Source organism: Mya arenaria, chromosome 4 (assembly GCF_026914265.1).
Source record: "Mya arenaria isolate MELC-2E11 chromosome 4, ASM2691426v1".
In the NCBI taxonomy this organism is placed as follows: domain Eukaryota; kingdom Metazoa; phylum Mollusca; class Bivalvia; order Myida; family Myidae; genus Mya; species Mya arenaria.
Genome location: NC_069125.1, coordinates 69,155,352 through 69,181,122, shown reverse-complemented (window position 1 = coordinate 69,181,122; position 25,771 = coordinate 69,155,352). Strand labels below are relative to the sequence as shown.

The following is a 25,771-nucleotide window of genomic DNA, read 5'->3' as shown; positions in this document are numbered from 1 at the left end:
ACAAATACTAAAACATGCCCATTGGTTTAGTGTTATTACTTGAACAATTCAGGTTTACTCGGCAAGGGGTTACCTTATTTTATATATAATCAAAACAAGCTATTTTCAACCCCTCTGACTAATACTTCCATCATACATTTATCAAGGTATATTCAAAATATCTCCAACATACACATACACCTGCTATGTCATAATGCTGATATAGAGAGGTAAGAACTGCAAGCCTCGATCAAAGATGCAATGTACTTAAGAACCTCCCGTTGGCTACCAGCGGCTATATGATTGTGGTGAAGTATTCTTCCCTCACATTTTTAAGATAGTCAAATATATATCACAGTTTTAGTCATTAATTCAGATTTTTCATTGAATGGTGTATAATGCAATATCAATTCCATTTTTTCTATCAATTTCTCACTCGTTTTTTTTCTGAATATTTCCTGCTGAGCGATGTGAGACAGAAATAGGTACAAAACGATAATCATATGCCTGTCTTAAAACGTTTTTTTAAGCTTGTTAGAATACAATTTAGCAAAAATTGTCCTAATTATTGCCTTTGAAGTTGATGGAGATTGGGCTTATCAGTCGAAAACAAGATCTGATTGATTTGACATTTGAGTTCACTATGACGTTCGTTAACAACGCGATGCAGGTGCAGTAACCTTGCCTACAGTTCTCTTTTCTTTAGAATGTTTTACTGTGCAAGAGTCGTTTGTTACACACTGTTAAAATACACGTGGTAAAATGTATTTTACACCTGCCTACATGCTGACAACGTCCATTACAAACGCAACCGGGGTAGCCAGCTCTATTTTCTATCTAACTTATTTGGTGTTTTGTTGCATTCGTCAGAATCGATCTGCGAAAAATTTATAATGAGGACATTTTAAAAACACCCCGATTGTCATTGGCCCACAAAAAACTGCATACACCAAGTATATGTTATCTTTTACTTATGGCGTTTGTTTAAGGGCCTTCCACGGTGCATGTTTGAAGGACAAAAACAAAATTATTTAAAAAAATCCTTTAGTTATGACGTTCAATATTAAGCCAGAATAATACAAACATCTGTTGCAACATGTGTTGGTGTAATTAGGAGTTGAGCAAATTTTACGAAAGTAGACTTAATCAGGTTTTCAATCAAAAAGATAATATTAGCATAACCTCGTTAAATATATTTTACATTATAAATCCTCTTAGCAATACTTTCAAGCTGAATTTAAATTTTACATTTTTACCAACTACAAATTACTGTACCATTCTATAATTCCCTTGTATATAATGCTTCTTACAATTTTGCTGTTTTAAACGTATACGATTATCCTAAATGTGTACTCTTGAAAGAACTAACCATTTTACAATGGTATCCGTGCGCGTGTGTATTGACCGTATATCCGGGAAACTAGTTGATGTTATCACTGTATACAGAGCTCTAATCCATTTAACGTTTTGTAAGTTTATGCATGAATTAATATATTGAGAAACGGCTCTTGTCAAGAAGTATTCCAGTTCTTTACATATTTAAAACTGTATGCTTTTATTTCAAGGTCACCAACTCTTTGTTATATTATGATCTGTTTTGTATGAATGTTATTCATTTCGAGAAAGAGCTCATTGAGCTAATGTTTCTTGTGAACATGCGCCCGACTTTAAATACAGATTCTTGTTTATTATATTTTGTAAGCCTTGGTGGTAAGATAGGTTTACTGAAATATATATCAAACCTGTCCCATCTCATGGTTTCAACTATCAAACCTGCCCCATCTCATGGTTCCCGCTAACAAACCTGTCCCATTTCATGGTTCCAGCTAACAAACCTGTCCCATCTCCTGGTTCCAGCTAACAAACCAGTCAAATCGCTTAATTTCCAGCTAACAAACCTGTTAAATCGCTTAGTTCTAGGTAACAAAACTGTCATATCGCTTGGCTCTAGCTATCAAACCTGTCCCATCTCATGGTTCCCGCTAACAAACCTGTCCCATCTCATGGTTCAAGCTAACAAACCTGTCCCATTTCATGGGTCCAGCTAACAAACATGTCAATTCTCATGGTTCCAGCTAACAAACCTGTCCCATCTCATGGTTCCAGCTAACAAACCTGTCCCATCTCATAGTTCCAGATATCCTGTTTCAGCTTACAAACCTGTTCCATCTCATGGTTCCCGCTAACAAACCTGTCCCATCTCATGGTTCCCGCTAACAAACCTGTCCCATCTCATGGTTCCCGCTAACAAACCTCGCCCATCTCATGGTTCAAGCCATCAAACCTGTCCAATGTCATGGTTCCCGCTAACAAACATGTCAAATCTCATGGTTCCCACTAACAAACCTGTCCCATCTCATGGTTCCAACTAACAAACCTGTCCCATCTCATGGATCAAACTATCAAACCTGTCCCATCTCATGGTTCCAGCTAACAAACCTGTCCCATTTCATGGTTCCAGCTAACAAACCTGGCCCATCTCATGGTTCCAACTAACCAACCTGTCCCATCTCATGGTCCCCGCTTACAAACCTGTCCCATCTCATAGTTCCAGCATCAAACATGTCCACTCTCATGGTTCCAACTAACAAACCTGTCCCATCTCATGGTTTTCGCAAGCAAACCTGTCCCATCTCATGGTTTCAGCTTACAAACCTGTCCCATTTCATGGTTCTCGCTAACAAACCTGGCCCATCTCCTGGTTTCAGCTTACAAACCTGTCCCATCTCATGGTTCCATCTAACAAACCTGTACAATCTCATGGTTTCCACAAACAAACCTGTCCCATCTCATGGTTCCAGCTTACAAACCTGGCCCATCTCATGGTTCCAGCTATCAAATCTGTTCCATCTCATGGTTCCAGCTAACAAACCTGTCCCATATCATGGTTCCCGCAAACAAACCTGGCCCTTCTCCTGGTTTCAGCTTACAAACCTGTCCCATCTTATGGTTCTCGTTAACAAACCTGTTCCATATTATGGTTCCCGCTAACAACCCTGTCCCATCTCATGGTTCCAGCTAACAAACCTGTCCCATCTCATGGTTTCCGCAAACAAACCTGTCCCATCTCATGGTTCCCGCTAACAAACCTGTCCACTCTCATGTTTCCAGCTATCAAATCTGTCCCATATCCTGGTTCCCGCTTACAAACCTGGCCCATCTCATGGTTCCAACTCACAAACCTGTCCCATCTCATGAATCCAGCTTACAAACTTGTCCACTGTCATGGTTCCAACTAACAAACCTGTCCCATCTCATGGTTCCAGCTAACAAACCTGTCCTATCTCATGGTTCCCGCTAACAAACCTGGCCCATCTCATGGTTCCAACTAACCAACCTGTCCTATCTCATGGTTTCCGTTTACAAACCTGTCCCATCTCATAGTTCCAGCTATCAAACCTGTCCACTCTCATGGTTCCAACTAACAAACCTGTCCCATCTCATGGTTCCAGCTAACAAACCTGTCCCATCTCATGGCTCCAACTAACACACTTGTCCCATCTCATGGTTCCCGCTTACAATCCTGATCCATCTCATGGTTCCAGCTATCAAACCTGTCCACTCTCATGGTTCCAACTAACAAACCTGTCCCATCTCATGGTTCCAGCTAACAAACCTGGCCCATCTCCTGGTTTCAGCTTACAAACCTGTCCCATCTCATGGTTCCAGCTATCAAATCTGTCCCATATCCTGGTTCCAGCTATCAAACCTGTCCCATCTCATGGTTCCTGCTAACAAACCTGTCCCATCCCATGGTTCCAGCTAACAAACCTGGCCCATCTCCTGGTTTCAGCTTACAAACCTGTCCCATCTCATGGTTCCAGATATCAAATCTGTCCCATCTCATGGTTCCCGCTAACAAACCTGTCCCATCTCATGGTTCCCGCTAACAAACTTGTCCCATATCATGGTTAAGGCTTTCAAATCCGTCCCATATCCTGGTTCCAGCTAACAAACCTGTCCCATCTCATGGTTTCCGCAAACAACCCTGTCCCAACTCATGGTTCCCGCTAACAAACATGTCAAATATCATGGTTCCCGCTATCAAATCTGTCCCATCTCATGGCTCCAGCTAACAAACCTGTCCCATATCCTGGTTTCAGCTAACAAACCTGCCCCATATCATGGTTCCAGCTAACATGATATCAAAGACATTGTAGAAATATACAGCTGTAGAATTGCAAACAGGCAGAATTGCCCTTCTCTTATAATATAATTTTCAAATGAATTTTGGTATTCTACCTTCCTTGTCCAATTGTCGTTCGCCGTTATGCTGCTTCGTCTGCATTCCTCATATTCTGTAAATTATGTTCATCAAGCTGTTTATTGTCATGACAATAAAAAAACACCGTCCAAGTATATTTCTTTATACAATTACTAAGTTGACAATGTGATTTTTCTTTAGTGACAATTCTGGGTCATGTTTATTATTTAGCGAGAAAATGTGTTGTTTTACTAGTGCAAATAGTTAAAATACTATTTTGGGTTAAAACACCGAAACACTGATTCGGTTTTAATTATTTATTCTTGAAATGCATATAATATATTACCGACCGGAAATAATCTTTCGGGGTAGACTGCGTAACATTGTGATAAAGATTTTTGTTATATTTGAACTGTTTACATTTTCCTTGACTTTCAAGGACACACCTAGCATAATAAGAGGGCACAGAAGTCAATACCTAAAATAGACCTACGAATTCATACAAAATCTTCAGCTTTCTCCAAAAATGTCTTATCTGGAAAGACAGTGTGATATTTGTTATTAAACAATGAGCTCATGAAACTAGCAGATAACATCATCTAACCACTATTGAATTGCAAATCACTTGCTTGACAGAGAAAAAATGGCTAACATATTGTAAATTACATATCCTATATCCTTGAAGTAAGGGTCAGATGAAGTATTATAGTCTACATTATTACATTCTAACCTAAGAATAACACACACTCCACAATTCCTTCTCTTTCTCTGTCTGTCATTCAGTTGTAACCCTTTCTCGGTCATTAATTCCATTCAAACTTCACAGATTTGATGACCACCATGGAAAGGCGTTTTTCCCATAAAATATGCCTCAACAATAAGGTCATGATAAATTGGAAGTCAACGTTAAAAATAATGATTGTTGTTTAAAATTTAGTCGCAGTAGTATATGATTTCTGTGTTCTCATCTTATATGACTTTTTTCAACATATATCTTATTATCCATCAGCTTTTGCCCAACTGTAGGCATATGTCATTGGCTCTGAGACATACTTTATCATATAGTCTCTGTTTGAAGCTTCTTTCTCACAGATTGACCAATTTGACAACTTCATTTCTTTGACTTGGAATGAGGCATTTTTTGCGTGAATGTCTAGAAAACAGTGATAGAAAACTGCTGACTAATGATCAGATCGTTTTTTAAATTTGCCTTTTTGGAATTTGATGCTTTATGCATTAGAGCGTTACTTACGCTTTTAGGAAATGGAAATATTCAGGTTTTCAAACAATTGATCCATATTCTATTGTTTTATCTTAAATGACTTAACTAAAGTTTGGTTCTGAGACAAAAAAAATAATGCCAAAACTGTCAATCTGTAGAGCTTTTATTGACGAAGCTGGAGACCCCTATTCCCTGTCAGGGTCACGTTCTGATGTAGCTTGTGCCAAAACGGTTGTTTACCTAACAGTATCTTGCTATAAGTACATATACAACCTGAATGGCAAAAATGTTGGTTAGACTTATTGTTGAATAAAAATATTGCCTTGTATCTGTCTGTCATATAAAGACCTTTTCTTCAGATATGCCTTCTACATTGCTGTAAATGCTACTCAAAATTGCTGAACGCATTGTTTCGTGTTCTTGGTTGACAGTTGTGTTAGCGCTACGAGCAGTAAACAGGTAAACACATGATTCATAGTCTGGTCGGTTTGTACTTTATTTTATTCTTATTCGTTGGTAACAAATATTGCTTGTTTGATTATAATTCGTAAAACATACTCCAAATTACATCCTGTATCATTTAATCGGGTAGAATGGAATGTATAGGGTTGTTGTAGCTCAGTTATTGTCAAAGGTTGAACACATGTGCATAATAATACAATACGGAACTAACTGCTAAATGTTGACTGTTAAATGTATCCGGAATTATGACATTTTCTTAGAAATAAACCAATATTGTAGTATAGAATACAACTGAAGCATGGTTTACAATGAATCTATGAGCGTATGATACGTACGTACTCGTAACATTTTATTTCCGCTAGGCTGATATTACTTGTAACGTTAATGTAGTAGCATGCTGTTTAAGTTCTAATTTTTGGTTTGATGCGTGTTGCGTTGCTAAATATTAATATGAGCGTACTTTAGAATGTTGCACTTTACATATGAATTATCTTGTTTAATTTGTTTTAATGGTTTGAATAACGTGTGCATTTTTACCGTCGAACTTGTGCCAATGTTATAACGGTAGACCTTCACTGGCTTTCGATAGGTGTCGGAACTGCATTAGCCGTATAATTATACCGCTGCTGAACAAGGTTATTCTTATCCAAAACAAGAAGTTGTCCTTATATATAATATACCCCTTGATAACTAAGAGACATAGCAGTCAGATTTAAATTATTGATACAAATTTAAAAATATTATGTCGCCAGTATATCGCCATTTATAAATCTTGCCCGCAAACAAATATTTGTGATTTTGCATGAAAAAGGAATCTTCAGCAAAATACCGATATATTAAAGGTGACTGGCTCTGATTATTCTTTCCCTGACATAATGGGCAGTTTTCGGCCTTTCTCCCTTACTTAAATAAATTATGGTCATTGTCTTCATTGCTGCCGGTGACTGTTTATCAATATTTTAAGTTTAATCTGATGACAAGAAAAATGCTTCCCTTCGTAACGACAGAGTATGATAGTGTATCAAATGTATGCATATTATCGTACAAAAATATTAAACTTTTGAGAACTGTGGTGATATACTTGAACGTGTGAATACGCACCTGTTTTTGTTTTCTCCATGCGTGTTTGTGACCCATTATTAAAATTGCTGTTTAGTTTAATATCGGAAATAAAAAATATAATAAGATGATAATTTCGTTTTAGGTTTGTACAAACATCGGTTCCACAAAGCCTTATGTATTCTTAAGCAGTATGTTTCCCTAATTTGATGGTTTATAAAGTTTGCCATAGACATTAGTTTCAGTCAATGATCGCTTTAAAAGGGACTGTATATGGTGACTGTAAATTGAATCTGTTTCCTCAGTAACGGTCGATTGATTGATATAGAAATGTATATATATATGTAAATGTATGTACCTGACCGACACGCAAAATCTGTACACACATTGTGTTAACTATTCTGTATTGTACATCACCATGTTGTTTTATTTAAACATTATGTTACCCTTTCATTTATAATACATATGTATAGTGTAGTAATTTGTACATAACTTGTATATCAGCAGAAATGGGGGGAATAAAGAAGATAGATAGATAGACTTCAGATCCATAGCCTTTTCCGCCCTGGATATTACAATACCATTTCAATGGAGTGCATGCCAGATGTGATCTTATCGCATATGCTGATAAACGGCAAAGCATACTCATACATGGACATGCCGTGAATGAAAACCAATGTATATTTAAATACAAATATGAATGCAAATATATACATTTGTATATCGCAAAAGTATTGTTAAATACTCTATTGTACAGTTCATGACCTATTTACCGTCATACATGCACATATACATGTGAAACTCTTCAGATATAGAATAGTCCAAACAAATAAGTTTTCAGTTCCTTTCTGAAAGTAATTGCACAATTGATTTGTTTTATACATCAATGATGAGTATTCCACCATTTTGGCTCAACCATAACCAGCAGATCTTAGTCCGTATTTTCCCTGAACACGGTTTAACATTTTTTTAATAGGATCGAGCTGTTCTCTGCACAATTCGAAACACAGTGACACGAATTTTGAACATTACTCTCACGGGAAGATTAAGGACTTCAGTAGGTGGATATCCGTATTGTGTATTTGTCACAACTCTCGCTGTTTTGTTTTGAACATTCTGAAGTTTGCGGTCTGTTAATCAGATAGGCAGGGATATCCGCAAAAGTCAGAAAGAGAATGAATAAGCCCGTGTACCATTATCTCTGTTGAATTTTGTGAAAGGTGTTTACGAATGTCTGATATGCATAAGCGTTATTATTTATTTGGTAATGCCATTGATTCGGAACGGTCAACGAAACATGCCGGAACCGACTTACTAAGAGTTTTAAACGGGTTTAGAGCTGATAAAGTGCTTACCATTTGCTTGAACATGGATGATTGTATGTTTTGTGAAATATTTGAAGCCCTTTTCCGACCATTTGATCTTTGTGCCATTAAACAAGGCTACTGGACATGTCCCTGTAACTTATTTTCAATTTCTTATTGATAATATCCTTTTGGCGTTTACTGTTAAATACATATTTCCTGTCATCGGCCACAAAAGTGTAAGTTTTCTAGGAAAACAAAATATGTGCCTGTTTTGTATATAAATACTTTCTGGGTGTTTTTCTCCACTGCAAATCACTGATGTCATTGCCTCTATAGTTGCAAGTAAGACACGTAACTGGTATTGGTTTTGTGTTCGTGATATTCGTGTTTTGTTACTGTCTTTGTCTTTGGAACTGTACATGTTTTTAGCTCATTTGTGTTGCTAGTCTAAGTACTGCCTTGACATTAAAAGGCAAGGTAACAGCTGCATGATTGCACTTCCAAGTTTTGAGCTTTATACCACTGGCACCGGATTTTCAAACTCAAACAATTTTTTTTAAAATCATTTTTTTTTTTTAAATATGCATTTTGTACTGTATAGTTAGTATAATATACAGTACAAAGTGCATATCTAAAATAAAAAAATAAAAATTTCACATATTCGGTATAACAATTTTTAGTGAGGAATTATAAGATTATTTTTTTTTGATTTTTTAAAAAAAATGTTTGAGTTTGAAAATCCGGTGCCAGTGGGTTCAAGGTAAGCAGCTAGGCAAGATGAAAACATGTGACGTTTGTGTCCCTCGTCGAGCTTCTGTTAGGCCGTGATTCTGGTGTTTTAAATCAACAATATACATGTCGAATCTGGTAACTTGGCATGATATATCTGTATTTGTGGGCATGTAAAGTTCCGCAGAATTATCGACAGTCGAATAGATTTTTGATATGTGTAGTACCATCTCAACAAATTAGTTCAAATCATGTCTCCGTGGCTTAGCCTGATCTTGATGTTTGTACCCAGATAGCAATGTATACTTTACTTAGTATCATTCACTTCCTTTCGTTTTAAGATTTAGTTGCTTGGCATATAACTTTGAATAGTGACTACTTTTGTTCGAAGATAGCGGAATGCAAAAAAAAGCAAACGGACATAAGGTGAGCGACTGGGCCATAACTGCCATCTTATTGTTCTTTGCTTGCGTCATTTCAAGGCAGAAGAACTCGGATGTTTAGTCTGTTTTGACGATGCAATGGCCAAGTTTATATCTTCATATAATGCGCCCTTCATCTTAAATAAATGTGAACTATATTTACATGCGTTTACAAGGCTAACCAGAAACTAGTAATGAATTTAATATTCAATAACAAGCTAGGACGGGGATTTTTGGAGATGGGGTTGAAACGAGCGGCCTGATTCTGGGCTTAAATATTTCATTTATCAAAATTCGATGTGTTACGGAATTTAAAATTTTAAACTATCATGTTTGTTTTTTTAGGTTCTGTTTGTTTTTAAGAAAATTGGAGAAATGGGCAAAGTCATAACGCCGTTTTGTAAACTATTCGTAGGCCTCAACCCCAAAACTATTATGATATTAAACAAGATTTGAGTTCTGTTTAAAAAAATATTGCGCAAATGTGTTGCAAGTTTCGGCACTCTAGCTAAATAACTAGCTAATAAGTTGTTTACCGCTTCCGGTGTAGCAAATATTGGATCAAAATTCGAAGCAGAAAAACGTACAATTTCCCAATCCTGTGCAAGAAAAAATACTAAAATACGGGCTTTGAAGTGGAGAAACATCAAGTCTTATAATTCAAAAACCGACGTTTGATTGCATTGCCATAAAACATCAGAGAGACTTCATGAATTTCTGTAGTTCAATAAACCGCAGAAAACCAGAAACCATGTGCATCGATGTTGGTATTTCCTTTCTCATGGTATGCTAATGTCTAGACTGATACAAACCGTTATTTATACGAACTATTTCATGGGAAACATGTTAGCTAACTGAAAAGGTATCTATATCGCTCGTCTAAGTATTGCAGCTTAAAACATCAAATCGAGCCATAATGAGTTGAACAAGACATTATTGAGTTTCAACTGATTAGGTAGAAAACGTTTCAGTAGGAAGGTTTTAAATGGATTATAAACATATAACATAGTAACCTAGGTTTTGACCATGCATTTTTCGCACTGGTAATAAACATCAATTGTTTATAAGGCATTCAATCAAACCGCGTAGGATGACGATTGGTTATAAAAATTGTCATCTGGAACGTTGACAAGATGTTTCTAATATTTAATTTAGTGACCAGCGTTTAAGCCGGACATGACCCTGAGTTGAATTTGACCCAGTTATGACTGAAGCCCAGATTCTGACCAGGCTATTATAAAAAAGTGTGTAGAAAAATATGGCATCTTAAGTTAACCAGGAGACCTGCTTGTTGATCAGAACAAACTCATTACTTAACTTGACTTTGATTTTAAATACACACGTGGTCAACATTCAAAAAGATGGAGAACGTGAATTCTTGTTTAGATCGTTTGAACTTTTGACAAAGCGACATCCTTTTTGACGAGACATGGCCTATATCAAACTATATATTTTGTGATACAAACATTCTGACATACTTTAACTGTGAGTAGGAACTCTCGTCTTCGGAGTGTGAACAAGGCTTTTACCAACATTGGTAAAGTGACATACGTTTTAACTAGGGATGACAATAACAAGATTACCTATACAATATTTTATACACCAAAACAGTATGACCCAGTCCAATAAACATTTGGGTAGAAAACAAGTGTCCAGGGTTTATTTCAACATTTCAAATTGTGAACTACTTTTTGACCTGACATGACCCAAACTTTCACTATGCCTAGGTTTAAGTGACAAACATTCTGATCAAGTTTTAAAAAATTAATGAGGGACAATAATCGACCATTCTAGTTTACCATTAACACATTAAGCTCAGGAGAGCTAAAACAACACAATATGTAATGTTTCTAGTTTTAATTCAATACAACAAAAACAAAACAATGGTCATCCAACATTCAACATTACCTTTACAGTTTAGAATGGGAATTCATGAAGGTCAGGCCACACCTTCAAACAGCAATGACAGACATGTCTGAACTTAGATAAATAAGACAAATATACAGAAAATGGCACAAGTGTATATTTATTAAATGCGCTTAACCAATTATTTTAGACAGAACAGTGTCTTAGTTCATGCAGTCAAAGGATACCCATCTTGCAACAGTATGGTAGAGCAGAGTCATTTCCTAGAAGTTTAAACTTGTGATGCGCTTTTACCATATATTCACCAGGTTCAGCCATATTTCAGTCAGTATGGCGTGCTATGTTGCTTTAAAATCACATTTAACTACTTGTGCTTGTGAAAAACTTGTATCTTTTTGATAGGTCGATAGAATGATCTGCTTTCCTATCCAGTGGTATGCTATACATGTATGTGCACGAGTTCACGTGTTTTTGCAGCTTTCTTAACATTACTAATAAAACACCCCATGTATTTGAAGATTTTGGCAAAGCAGTTTTATAATAAGATATAATAAAACATTACCATAGGATGAAACCAACAATAGGGACCATGAAACAGCTAGTCCATTTTGTTGTTTACAAATGCAGTATCATTTTCTATAACAATTATTATTATCATGCAAAAAGTATCAACACTAAAAAATAATACTATTATTCAAATGAATAATATATGTACATGTAGATATCACAGACATTGACATAAAGTTTATCACTATCAAACACTTAAAATTTACATGCATGCAAGTTTGCAATAGACACCCAAAATAATGACATGATATTTTGGTTATTTATTGTTCACATATTATATGTTGCCTACAATCAAAACTTTGAGAATTTAATCAATTTATACATAAAATCATGTCCATGATTATGGATTTACGAAATTTTCTTCACTTCATTGTGTTCATTATCAACAATAAAATGAATTTCCATTGCTCAGAATATGGTGTGTGATTTATAAAATGATTTAATTCATAATAAAAAAAAGCTCAAAATCAAAATAGAGAAAAATAATGAATTCATACATACATTATAAATATTATAAAGATAACGCCTAATCTACCATCATAATCGTTCATTAAGACCAGTATTTTCCTGTTCAACATCAGCCAGTGAGTGGTGCAGTTTTCTGTGGGCATTCATTGCTTTGAGGTTCAAGATTGATGAGATCGTCGACAACGGAGCCTGCTTCCAGCTGCCGCAGAACAAGCCTCTTGTATACACCGCCTTTCCTGATCAACTCCTCATGCGTACCTTGTTCTCCAATCACTCCTTTGTCTATTACAACCACCTGCAAGTTTTCAACATAAATGTAGCTCACAACATCACTGATATGGCTGAAATATTTCTTTTCAAAATATGTATAAAGTTATAAGATTGTTTTTGATATATTCAAATCTCATTCTCCAATCCTCATAATTCTTACAATCCAGGACAAGAGCAACACACTTTATAACCAGATAGCATTCTTTTTATGATTTCTTTTCATGTCCATCTGTACGAAACCATGTGAATGGAGCGTAGTCTGAATGCTTCTTTAAATATTGATTATTTATTAGCTACCTTTGATGCATTGCGTACAGTGGAGAGTCTATGTGCTATAACCACGACTGTACGACCCTTCATTGCACGATCTATGGCCTCCTGTACTAGATGCTCTGACTCTGCATCAAGCGCACTTGTTGCCTACAACATAAAGTCAATAAGCCATGATACGTGTAGACATTTTATGTGCTTATTTTAAGTCTACAATTAAGTTACTATTTACTACTGATCCATAATGATCATCATGATGATGATCATCATCATCGTGGTCGTCGTCGTCGTCATCATCATCATCATCATCATCATCACTTGTATTTGCTTCCCTTTCCAAGACTATTCTTTTGTACATGATTTCATAAAAATACAACACCCACTAAAAATTGTCAACATTTTAAAACATGTAAAGTGTACATTTACCTCATTCATCAAGAGAACGGTTGGGTCCATGTACATGTACACTCACCTCATCAAGCAATAGTATGGTTGGGTCCATGTTCATGTACACTCACCTCATCAAGCAATAGTATGGCTGGGTCCATGTACATGTACACTCACCTCATCAAGCAATAGTATGGTTGGGTCCATGTTCATGTACACTCACCTCATCAAGAAAGAGCATGGTTGGGTCGGTGTTGATGTACACTCACCTCATCCAGCTAGGGTATGGTTGGGTCAATGTTCATGTATACTCTTTAGCAAGGGTATGGTTGGGTCTTAGTTCATGCACACTCACCTCATACTGAAAGGGAATGGTTGGGTCCATGTTCATGAACATTAACCTCATCTAGCAAGAGAATGGTTGGGTCTGTGTTCATGTACACTCACCTCATCTAGCAAGAGTATGGTTGGGTCAATGTTCATGAACACTCACCTTATCCATCAGGAGTATTGTGGGTCCATGTTCATGCAGCAAGAGTATGGTTTGGTCCATGTTTATGTACACTCATTCATATACACTCACCTCATCCAGCAAGAGTATGGTTGGGCCTGTGTTCATGAACACTCATCTCATTCAGCAAGAGTATGATTGGGGTCTGTGTTCATGTACACTCACCTCATACAGCAAGAGTATGGTTGGGTCTGTGTTCTTGTACTTGAACCTCATCCAGCAAGAGTATGGTTGGGTCCATGTTCATATACTTACCTCATACAGCGAGAGTATGGTTGAGTCCATGTTCACATACACTCACCTCATACAGCGAGAGCATGGTTGGGTCCATGTTCCTATACACTAACCTCATCCAGCAATATTATGGCTGGGTCCATGTTCATATACATTCACCTCATACAGCGAGAGCATGGTTGGGTCCATGTTCCTATACACTAACCTCATCCAGCAATATTATGGTTGAGTCCATGTTCATATACTTACCTCATACAGCGAGAGTATGGCTGGGTCCATGTTCATATACACTAACCACATCCAGCAATAGTATGGTTGGGTTCATGTTCATATACACTAACCACATCCAGCAATAGTATGGTTGGGTCCATGTTCCTATACACTAACCTCATCCAGCAATAGTATGGTTGGGTCCATGTTCCTATACACTAACCTCATCCAGCAATATTATGGTTGAGTCCATGTTCATATACTTACCTCATACAGCGAGAGTATGGCTGGGTCCATGTTCATATACATTCACCTCATACAGCAAGAGTATGGTTGGGTTCATGTTCATATACTTACCTCATACAGCGAGAGTATGGTTGGGTCCATGTTCCTATACACTAACCTCATCCAGCAATATTATGGTTGAGTCCATGTTCATATACTTACCTCATACAGCGAGAGTATGGCTGGGTCCATGTTCATATACATTCACCTCATACAGCAAGAGTATGGTTGAGTCCATGTTCATATACTTACCTCATACAGCGAGAGTATGGCTGGGTCCATGTTCATATACATTCACCTCATACAGCAAGAGTATGGTTGGGTTCATGTTCACTCACCTCATCAAGCAACAGTATGGTTAGGTCCATGGTCATGCACACTAACCTCATCCAGCAAGAGTATGGTTGGGTCAATGGTAATGCACACTAACCTCATCCATCAAGAGTATGGTTGGGTCTGTGTTAATGCACACTAACCTCATCCATCAAGAGTATGGTTGGGTCTGTGTTTATGCACACTAACCTCATCCATCAAGAGTATGGGTGGGTCCATGGTCATGCACATTAACCTCATCCAGCAAGAGTATGGTTGGGTCTATGTTCACGCACACTAACCTCATCCATCAAGAGTATGGTTGGGTTCATGTTCTCTCACCTCATCCATCAAGAGTATGGTTTGGTCCATGTCCATGAACACTAACCTCATCCAACATGGATGGGTTGGTGTCATGTACATTCACTTATCCAGCAAGGGTATGGTTGGGTCTGTTATAATGAATACTCACCTCATCCAGCAGGAGAATAGTTGGGTCCATGATGAGTGCACGAGCAATGGCTATTCTCTGTTTTTGTCCACCAGATAAACGCACACCACGCTCACCGACCTTTGTTTCATATCCTTCTTCAAAACTTGATATAAACTCATGAGCATTCGCTTCCATTGCTACAGATATGACCTGCGGGAAAACAAAAATATATCTTTTTATCAAAGTTCCTTGATGTACAAATGTGCTAACTAAAGAAAAAACAACTTGAAAAAATTAAGACACTGTGACAAATAGTTTATAAAAAAAAACACACAAAACATTTTTATATAACGAAATAGATAAAACATTTATAACTTAATGACTGGCTATTTTTTATAATTTTTCTAATCAATGCCATTTGATGCAAGACAACACAGTCAGCTCCTGGCTCACACCAAGATCTTCACATATACAGTTCCTTAAGGCTTGAAATACCCCTAACACATAACTTATACCCTACCTCCTCAAGTGTCGCCTGCCTTCCGTACGCAATGTTGTCCTTAATCGAGCAGGCAAAAAGAGTAGGCTCCTGACTCACCATGGAGATTTTCTGACGAAACCACATGGGGTCAAGGTCACGCAAGTCTTGCCCTCCTATAAACAACAACAAAAATTAATATACTAACATGCAAAGAGATTTTTTACATGCTCAGTGTAGATATGAAAAAGTATTTTAATAAATATAAAAATAACAAGCTTTTAACCTGGAGATTTTGACCCATGTGACCACCTTAATTGCCATGAGATTTCATCAAGGTTAAAAATTCTGTTCGAGTTTGCGCATATACCCAAACAATCATTACCATGATAAGGTTCAGACAAAAAATATATGATTGAACAAGTGATTTAATTTTTTATCAAATGTGACCCAGTTTTAAATATATTCAAATTCATCATTCTGATTTACAAAGTTTGATGATTGTTGGATCAAATATAATGCCTCTTGTGTGTTCTCAAGATTTTTTGACGATTTGTCCTGGTGACCTAGATTTTGATCCAATGTGACCCACTTTCACATGCGGTCGGGTTTCATCAAGGGGAACATTTTGACTGAATGGATGGAACGACAACAACAAAACAGTATCCTCCTACTGAAAGTTTCAGTTGAGTGCAGGATAATTAGGTAATATTTTTTCTAAACTGCACCAATATTATAATTGGTCAACGGAATCATTATAAAGAGCTCCTATAAACTTTATTCAAGAGAATTATAGCACTTCATTATCATTCAAGTGATAATATAGCCTGACAATAACAAATCAACTTACCAAGAGTGATGTAACCATCATCCGGGTCATAGAAGCGCTCTATGAGGTTGACAATGGTGGATTTACCTCCCCCTGATGGTCCGACAAGGGCAACCATTTCCCCTGGTTCCACCGTAAGGCATAGATTCTGACAGAGAAGTAAAAACATACAGGTTAGATGATAGAATATTTCACAACCTGCTATAAAAAGGTAAAATACTTCTGTTAGGTAATAAACATTCAGAGTTTAAAATCGGATATGTACGTCATTCATGCAAAAACAGCACTCTTGAAGATACCTGGTTGTTAAGAAGTTCATCATAAATAAATGCAGAGTGGGGATCAAAGTCATTTAAATGATGTCTGTGTCTGAAACACCCACAACTCTCCTCATGCAGGAGAATGGAGATTTGACGGCAAACGAAAGCCAAATCACCCATGAATGAGGCACAAAATGACACAACCAAGGAAAAGGCAAAAAGTTCTAAAACAATTTCCCACTCACATTGCAGCATTCATTTCTATTAATTTGCCAACTACAAAGTCATAAACATAATTTTACAAATAAATATAACGTTCTGTGTGTAGCATACTCCTTTAACAAGATATGTCTGCATGCTGCCAAGTGCAAAGAATTTGTGCATACAAGGCTATAAAGTTAGGAATGAAAGGAATCTTTCAATGAAAAGAAACATTTTATACCATGAATAAAACAAGAAGGTTGTTTTGAAGTAAATAAGCTAAAAACAATCACAAAAATTTGTTCAATATAAAATACCTAAAATAATGCTTTAAAAGAGATTTAACTTATATTATAATGCTTATCTGTAAAGTATAACTTTGGGGATGCACTGTATGCAGCTTATGATCTTTCCACAATGATTTGGGCTCTTTTTATGTGTAAGAAAAAATATTTCATTTTAGGTTAAGGGAGAAATTGAAACCCCTTAATTTATATCTGAATTTTACGAGAAACTTGATCGATTTGATCTGGGGGTTTTATTTTTCTGATATTTAATATATTTCTTTTATATAAAAACATTATTTGAGGTATTTTTTTCTGGCTTTAAGACAAGAAACATATATCCCCTCATACCTCTAGCAGTATGAGCATCATTATGTACTTCATAATCTGATCTTTTCAACTAATCAATATCTGAATTTATAAAGAAGCAAGTGCTGTCACAATAAAATTAACAAGAAACGCTGCAATGCGACAAAACCAGGTTTTCAATGAGTGACTTCAGCCTTCATTGTGAGATTCAGTTTTAACCCTTTTTTCTATTTTTAGTAACAGTGGACTTGACTTTGGCTATCCCACGAAAGTTGTCCATAAACTCTTCTTAATATACCAAGTTTAGTCAAGATAAACAAAGTAGGATGGATAGTTGGGAACAAATGCAAAACCTTAACCTGAATTTCGAAGTATATAATAATGGGTCATAATTTGCATTATATGCTAAAATAACAGTTATATAACGTGGTTATTAAAATAGGTTTAATGATTGTGTACTGTTATATAAAGTATAAATGCAATACATGACGCAGTTGCTGAGATATTAACTTAATTATCACATGCTAAGATATTAACGTATTTGATGTTTCATACAAAATCTTAACCAGAATTTCTAAGGTAAATAATAAAGGACCATAATTTGCATGCTATGCAATATAGAGTTATCTAACTTGTTTAATTTATGTAGGTGGATAGTTGGGAACACATGTTTAAGTTTTAATGCAATACATCAAGTGGTTGCAGACATATAAAACTATGTTTGCTAATGTGAAACCTAATCAAAAAGTCAAATAATGTTTGCAATTGTTTGCATTATATGCAATATATTGTTATCTTACATCATTAATTAAATAGGTTTGGTGGTTGGGAACACATGTCTAAAGTTTCAAAGCAATACATATTGTTTTTGCTGTGGTAATGACTTAAAGTGCTTACAGACAAAACCTTAACCAAGGTGTGATGCCGACGCTAGGGCAGGTACTATAGCTCTCCATATTCTTCAAATATTTCATTGTAAGAATCTGTGTTAAAATTCTATGAAGTATCATTGAAACCTCATCAACAATAACGAAGATGTGGCTGACAAGGCTAAGACACCCTTTCCTTCCTGAACCAAAGTGTGACCTTGATCTATGAGCAGAGAATGTGAATGTTATGCATAACACATCTTCCTATGGTGTTCTTCAATTCTGTGAAACTTGATAAAAAACACAATTATGATTGTAACAAAGAATAACTGCATTGACCTTTGAGTCAAGAGCATAACTTTATAGGAAAACATCTTCGAATGGTGCTCTACTATTCTTCTAAGTTCAATTAATTTCAAATTAAAGAAATTGTTAATGGACAGACAAGCTGACAGTCTGCTTTGAGTTTGCAGCTTCTATAGATACTGTATTATATTAACTTAACAAATCTGTATTTTTTTCATGAACATTTCTGCCAGTAGATTATCGTTCAAAATCAACAACATCAGACTAAAAGAAAATAATGATACGTGCAGACTCTCCTGCATTTCGTTGTGATCACATCATCAACTTTCTGCCTGGTAAAAACCTCAAGACATTAGAAAAACAAAAATTGATGCAAAAATTACAAATTAAGATCGTTAAATGCCATTTATTTTATGTGTAAACTTAACGGTAACGTAAGTAGAATGACAGCAGTGGTAATTCATTATGTATTTGTAAAGACTACAACAGGTAGATACTAGCATATAACTTTTTAAGTGAAGCATTCTGCTATTTTGAATTATAAGACGATACTTCAGCAAGAAAATATAACATTTTATGAACACTTCAACCATTACAAACTTACTGTAATCACTTTGCTCTCAGGTCTTGATGGGTAGGTGAAATCAACAGACTTGAACTCGATTCCTGCAAATTAAAACAATGATTTTTTTTTAATTCTGACGCAATAAAAACTGGCAATTAAAAGTCCTAAATTTGCAAACCTGTTGTTATTGTTCTTGTTTTTATGTTTATTACGTTTCAAACCAGCTCATATTCTGGAATTTTACAGCAAGGTTATAATAGTATAGTCATAAAATATGAAGTAGTCTAGTCATAAAGGTACTTCTATATATTTCCCTACCGCGAAGTTGAGTATATGCTTCCCAGCGAAGGTCCTTTCTCAAGGCCTGTATTGTCAGAAACTAGAACTAGTTTCTATCCAGTGAAAAACTGTCAGCATGTTTCATATCAGCCTTTATCGGCCTATATCCTTTTGAATACCGCTACCATATATCAACAGGCTACCGTAACCGCCTAATGCAGACCAAGTTTTCGAGGGTGCTGGTTACAACTACTGTTTTACTGTAGGAATACTGTAGGCGACTGAAACGTACCGAAATAAGAGGTACATCCAGTTCCACAGCCGCAAAATGCACATTTTCCACAAATTTGTGGTACGTTTTTCATTAAAATAAGAAGGATTCTGAATTTTAAAAAACAGCATTAGTACGCTATGGTACTTTGTCTTAGTAACAGTTACTACACTACGTAAATTTCTTTCCAATATAATAACCATGCAAAAATAAGCAACGGTATTACTTTAAAAATCGTCATTCAACATTCATCGGCTCTTGCTTTAGTATACTTGCTTTAATAAGACAGCATGCTTATGTTTTTTCTCTTGTATCAAGAGTACACTGTGGTATCACTGTTAAATTTAAGAAATGAGCAAAACTGCGCAGTGGTATTACTGAGATTTGTTTTACGGACCTGTGTGTAAGGTAGACATTTCATGATTAAATTAAACTATAATCAGTCACTTTGGTAGCTTTCTCGAATTTAGAAGTATGCAAAACTATGCAGCGGTAGTTCTGGTATAAACATAATACGTTATCAACATAACACAACCCATTTTAAAGGCGAATGAAGTTGCCTTTGAAGGTCATTTAAAGCTAGTAAATAATAATAATACGCCCTCTTTAACTGTTGAAATACATTAGCTATAACATTCTTATAATTTCAACAGGACATCTTTTACCTGATCGCTATAAAGTTATCATGGAAACCATAGTGACTGCAAATATATCAATACAACATCCATTACCAAATAGCTGTACAGTTGCCATGGAAATCACTGCAATAGAAAATAAACCAACCGGACAAATATCACAAGGTCGCTATCAAGGTTACATTGGAACCACAGTGACCCTCTTATGCAAGCTGTATGGGAAACCTCTATGACATAATACAACATGCATCAATACATATATGTTGATGAAGAAATGATCAAATGTCACGGTCACCATTTAAGAATCTTTGGTGCTCCTTACAAGCCCGCAAAAAGAGGAATTAAAATTTTCGCGTGTCATGGGGTATCTCAGGAATTAACAGGTGTACTTAAGTAGACAGATAGAAGTGGGGTTGACTCAAACAGTTGTATAGAGAACTGAAGAGAAAACATCACAGGACGAAGTCATGTTGTATTTGCCGACAAGTTTGAAACATCAGTTCCCCTGGCGCTTGAAAAAAAATCTACACATTCCTGTCGCGCATTTAACACCGGAAGGAAATATTGATTAATCGCAAAATCAGTCCACGAAAGTTATGATACTCAGCAGAGGGGAACACATGGCATGAAATACCTCAGATGGGAAGCTTATAGCCACTGCATGAGAATAATCTAAACATGTGTGCAACTGGATTACATGTTTCAATCCTATAATAAATAGCCGACAAAACAAGGTTTTGAGGGAACAAGTAAATACAAAGGAAAGTGGGGAAAAAGCATGCATCAAATTCCGCAAGTTATTTTTTAATTAAAAAAGTACATGGGTGTTGTATACAGACAGTCATGCCATCTCAAAATCAAATAGAGTGTACAAACACAAAGCGTTCGTTTGTGGACCTATTTTGTGTGGTTTGCCGTGGACATCTCGCTTGTGATTCATCATGTATAAAGCGGCTACCCATAAACGGTTTGAGAGAATGGTAATACTTTTTTACAGTAAATTACAAACATGCTGTAGAATGTTGAATCGTAACAATAATCACGTTAAAAAACATACTGATCGTTGCATGTACTACCAAAATGAAACATAAGTAACATCTTTTAAAATCAAGCAGCTGTTTAATGTTTTCTGTTTCTGCTTTTAGGTTGCAGAAGAACTTATCGGCGGGAATAGCACACATATAAGGAAATCCAAACAAACAAGCGCCATTTCTGAACTTGACCTCTTTGACAATGTGCAGTGCAGAGTCAGCTTGCACAAATAAAATTCTAATGTTTATAAAATAAAACTTAAATGAAATTGTTATTTTATTTAAGGGAATGTTTTATTCCGTATCATTGCATTACCTCTAGAAAAGGCCAAATGGGGTCAAGTCCACCAAGACTATGGCTCCAAAAACACAGAGGAACGAAAAACGACAACTCAAGTATGTAAAACATTTTCAATAATGTATTTTTTATATTATTACATTTTGAAACGACCCTTAAATCGAAACAATGAACGGTCTCTTTAAGTTCATGAAAATGCATACATTAAATTAATTCTACTGTTTAATGCCACATCTTTAATTTCAGAGTCTAGTACAAGAAAGCGCCGTTTAGATCAATCAGGTATTAAAATAAATTTTCAATATAGTATTGATGAAATAATTATAACAAAATGTTGTTCAGGTGTCAACTTTTTGTTCCTGAAGGGACAAATGATGTTTGTTTTATTTTTTTTATAGAATCAAACATTTTGTGCTTGAAATAAGGACATATTTTACGAAAGTACGCATAAATAATGCAATTGTCGCTTACAATGAGTCTTTACAACAAATATTCATCAATATGTGATGTCTTTTTACAGACCGATGATATTCCATTGCATCAGAAACTCCACTAGACTCTGTTGCTGTCTCGTTAATCGCATGCTGTGATTATACTGGTGTTATTTCCCGTGACATATCTTGCGATATTTTTTCCAAGATAAAAGTTACAGTCAAATACTTTGATTTATGTTTTGGTCTATATTTTTCTTTATATAATTATGTACAAGTGTTCTTTGTTGATATAGAGGATAGTATTATCATTATTAATTATCGTCATGTTTGATTTTATCCCTATGTATTCCCCAAGTTCCTATGATGTAAATACATTAATGAAATTCAATTCATGATCTATACATTTTAATACCTTGATGTATGAATGAATTGTGAATCCGTATTTGGATTAAGTCTTATAAGTATACATTTATATGGGAAATGAAAAGCATGTGTGTAAAATATCATGATAGAGGGTTGTTATCTTAATTCCTTTCAGATTTATTTGATATAAAACATGTTGTTTTGTAATTGTTCTATGCATGTGTAAATAATAGCAGAAACAAAAATATGTATAGTATAATGAAAACATCAGGGATAATCCCATTAGTTAAACATTCAAAAATAAGCCCTGTTTAGGGTAACACGTCAAGGACCCAAACAACAATGAACTAGAGACACAAACATATTAACACCACTTCTTAAATCATAAGTTTCACTTTTGGTTTTATTTCTGAATTTTACATGAAATGACACGTGCCTGGAAAACTGTGATAATGTGATGTCTGCATTAAAATTAAGCATGGCTGAAATAGCATATATATACACACATGGTTCAGTCACACATGACATTCCAGAGAGTTTTTATGAGGATTTCTTCAATTAACTTTGATTCAAGCACACACATGCATAAATTGATTGAAATAAAAAACGTTTCGCAACGTTGTATTTCAAACATCTTCTGAAGCATTGTACTTTTGAAATATTTTGGAAAACCTTTTTCTACTACTGTAGTACAAAATTGCAGTTTTAGAAATATCAAATACTAGCCGTAGCGTATTTATGAGGAAAAAACAAACATTAATATCAAGTTACTACAAAAGTTAAAACTGCCATAGTGTACCTATGCATGGACACGTGGTATTATTTCAAGATTGATAATAACATTAATCGTCTCCGGCAATTTTGAAATACATATAGATAAAATGTCTATACTAGAACTACCAGAGTGTATTCATGAATAATAGTATCCTTTATGTATTTAACAAATTGTTAAAAGAAGCAATTCCTATCGACAAAACACCCCTATAGTAGCTTTATAAAAGTTAAAAAGTAGCCAATACCGAAGATGAAAAATACCACTATCTACATATCACAGGATTACCATTGCGCTGTTTTGCATGTGCGTTTACCTACTGATGATGGTCTTCAATTAAATTACTACAACACACGTCTACGGTTATAGCTACATCTGTTCAATATTCATCATATCCTTAGTGTATTAATGAGAGTTATGTATTTATCTGAAGTCAACCAGAGCGTAGTTATGCCGATATGTCATATTTATTTATAAGTGAATATTTTAATTGCCGTTACATAATAGAACCGATAAAATGCATTTTATTGTATTAATATGTCTATAAAAGGGTTTAAGTAAAAGGAAAAAATATACATTTTCACTAGAACATTACATAATTAGGGATAATGCATATGTCACTAATTTGTGAAATGCAAACTAGTTATAATAAGGGTGTTATATTATATAATTTTATGTACTAAATAATTTTTGTAATTAATTTCTTTAATTGTGTTAGAAATATGTACTGTTTCGAAATTGATAAACATTTTACCTAATTGCTAACACATTTTAATCGTGAGATTTAAGTCTCTGCTTTTAGCAAAACATGTACAAGATTATAAAAATAAGCGGTATTCCCACGCTGTACGATAATCAGAAGCCGAAAATTTCAGTACGGTTTACACTGCTGCGGTAGTTCACCGGTGTAATACAATAGAGGTAATGGAGACACCCGAATTTAGGGTCTGCATTAGGCGGCTATGGTAGCAGAAAGGATATCAGACTATAGCTATCTGCACAAATGAGCTAAACTTAACTGACACAATGTAACTCTTAACTTTTTAAAGTTTAACAAGTCTGCAGCAATAACACCTACGTCCATCCAGCTGGGCCAATATCTCGCCTTTTTCATTGGGTACCTTTGGCTTCCTGTCCATCAGATCAAATATCCGAACAGAGGCCCCGACTGCCTGGAAACAGAAGCAGGGTATCAGCATGTATGAAAACTGATAAGCAGAATTAGGCACTGCAGCATATCACTTAACGCTTTAAAGATGAGAACATAGAACATCTGTGAAAAATTAAAATGACAGGATTTTTGAGCTTACAATTGTATCAAAGGGAATGGGGAATACGATTAACAACAAAAATGTTAGATTGGCTAAAAGGAGAGTAGAGCAGCCAACAATCACCCCCCCCCCCAAAAAAAAAAAAAAAAATTCTATTATTGCAAACATAGACAAATTAACCTTGCTTTTTAACTACCTTTTATTCGATGTTTATGAGTAGAAATGTTGCAAAATGAAATAAAACATTCTATTATGCACGTATATTAATGAATATATACAAATATCAATATATGGAAATAACACTTAATTGTAAATGGCAAGTGAAAGTGAATATTACGGGAGGATTTTGTCTACTTATGCAAAAATTAGTGAGAGGATTTTGTCCAAAAGAATTTTGTTCATCTCAGGACTAAAACTAGTATATGAGGCTAATTACTAAAACTAGTATATGAGGCTAATTGACTTTAATAGTCCATTCATTTTATGATTCATTTAAAAAAAAAAGCAATATCCACTTTCAACAGATTCACTGAATGGAATTCTGAATTATAGATAAATGTAAACAATTCAGAATATGTAGCCAATTCATTACATATCCTGTTTTTTTTTTCAGGCACTTAATTATTCTCAGCAATAAAAAGCTTGTTTTTCAATTAGGGTTATTCAGATGTTTAGGAGAATATATCAACCTAAATATAATGTTAATTGCAAACAATAACTGTTAAATTTGAAGTGGTATGCATTACTCAAAGGAAAATGTTTAGACTTTGTAGAAAGTAATATAAATTTGCTTACAAGTTTCAGATAGGCAACAATTATTCTTCTACATTTTGTTCTTACTAATGATTGAATTATTTGAATCAACACCAAAAAGCAGATACTCATTTACAAAAAAAAATTGCTCGTAAATTCAAGATTACAAAAAAATGACTTTCTACATTGTTACTGCTTTACAATGAAAACCTTTAAGACCTATTACCTGCTGTTTTATTGTTATCAAATCAAAGATATCAAGGTTTATTATTTTTGTGGAAGCATGATTCACAACCCCAAACACTAAGTCTGTAGTCCATGATGACAGATAATGCAACCGAGTATACGAAGTCTGCGGTCCATTAA

At 35.3% G+C, this 25,771-nt stretch overlaps 1 protein-coding gene across 7 annotated transcripts in view; it reads right to left on the bottom strand.

Annotated features, from left to right (window-relative positions):
- Positions 1 to 11,226: 11,226 nt before the first annotated feature.
- Positions 11,227 to 25,771, bottom strand: part of LOC128231995 (uncharacterized) — a 36,825-nt gene continuing 22,280 nt past the window's right edge. For all 7 annotated transcript variants that reach the window (XM_052945314.1, XM_052945315.1, XM_052945312.1 and 4 more), the window contains 7 exons: positions 24,460 to 24,553; positions 19,338 to 19,399; positions 16,526 to 16,652; positions 15,718 to 15,851; positions 15,237 to 15,407; positions 12,853 to 12,975; positions 11,227 to 12,580 (listed from right to left, as the gene is read on the bottom strand). In XM_052945314.1, coding sequence (XP_052801274.1) covers positions 12,395 to 12,580; positions 12,853 to 12,975; positions 15,237 to 15,407; positions 15,718 to 15,851; positions 16,526 to 16,652; positions 19,338 to 19,399; positions 24,460 to 24,553 — 897 coding nt within the window. In that variant the 3' untranslated portion in view covers positions 11,227 to 12,394. The remainder of the gene's footprint in view (positions 12,581 to 12,852; positions 12,976 to 15,236; positions 15,408 to 15,717; positions 15,852 to 16,525; positions 16,653 to 19,337; positions 19,400 to 24,459; positions 24,554 to 25,771) is intronic.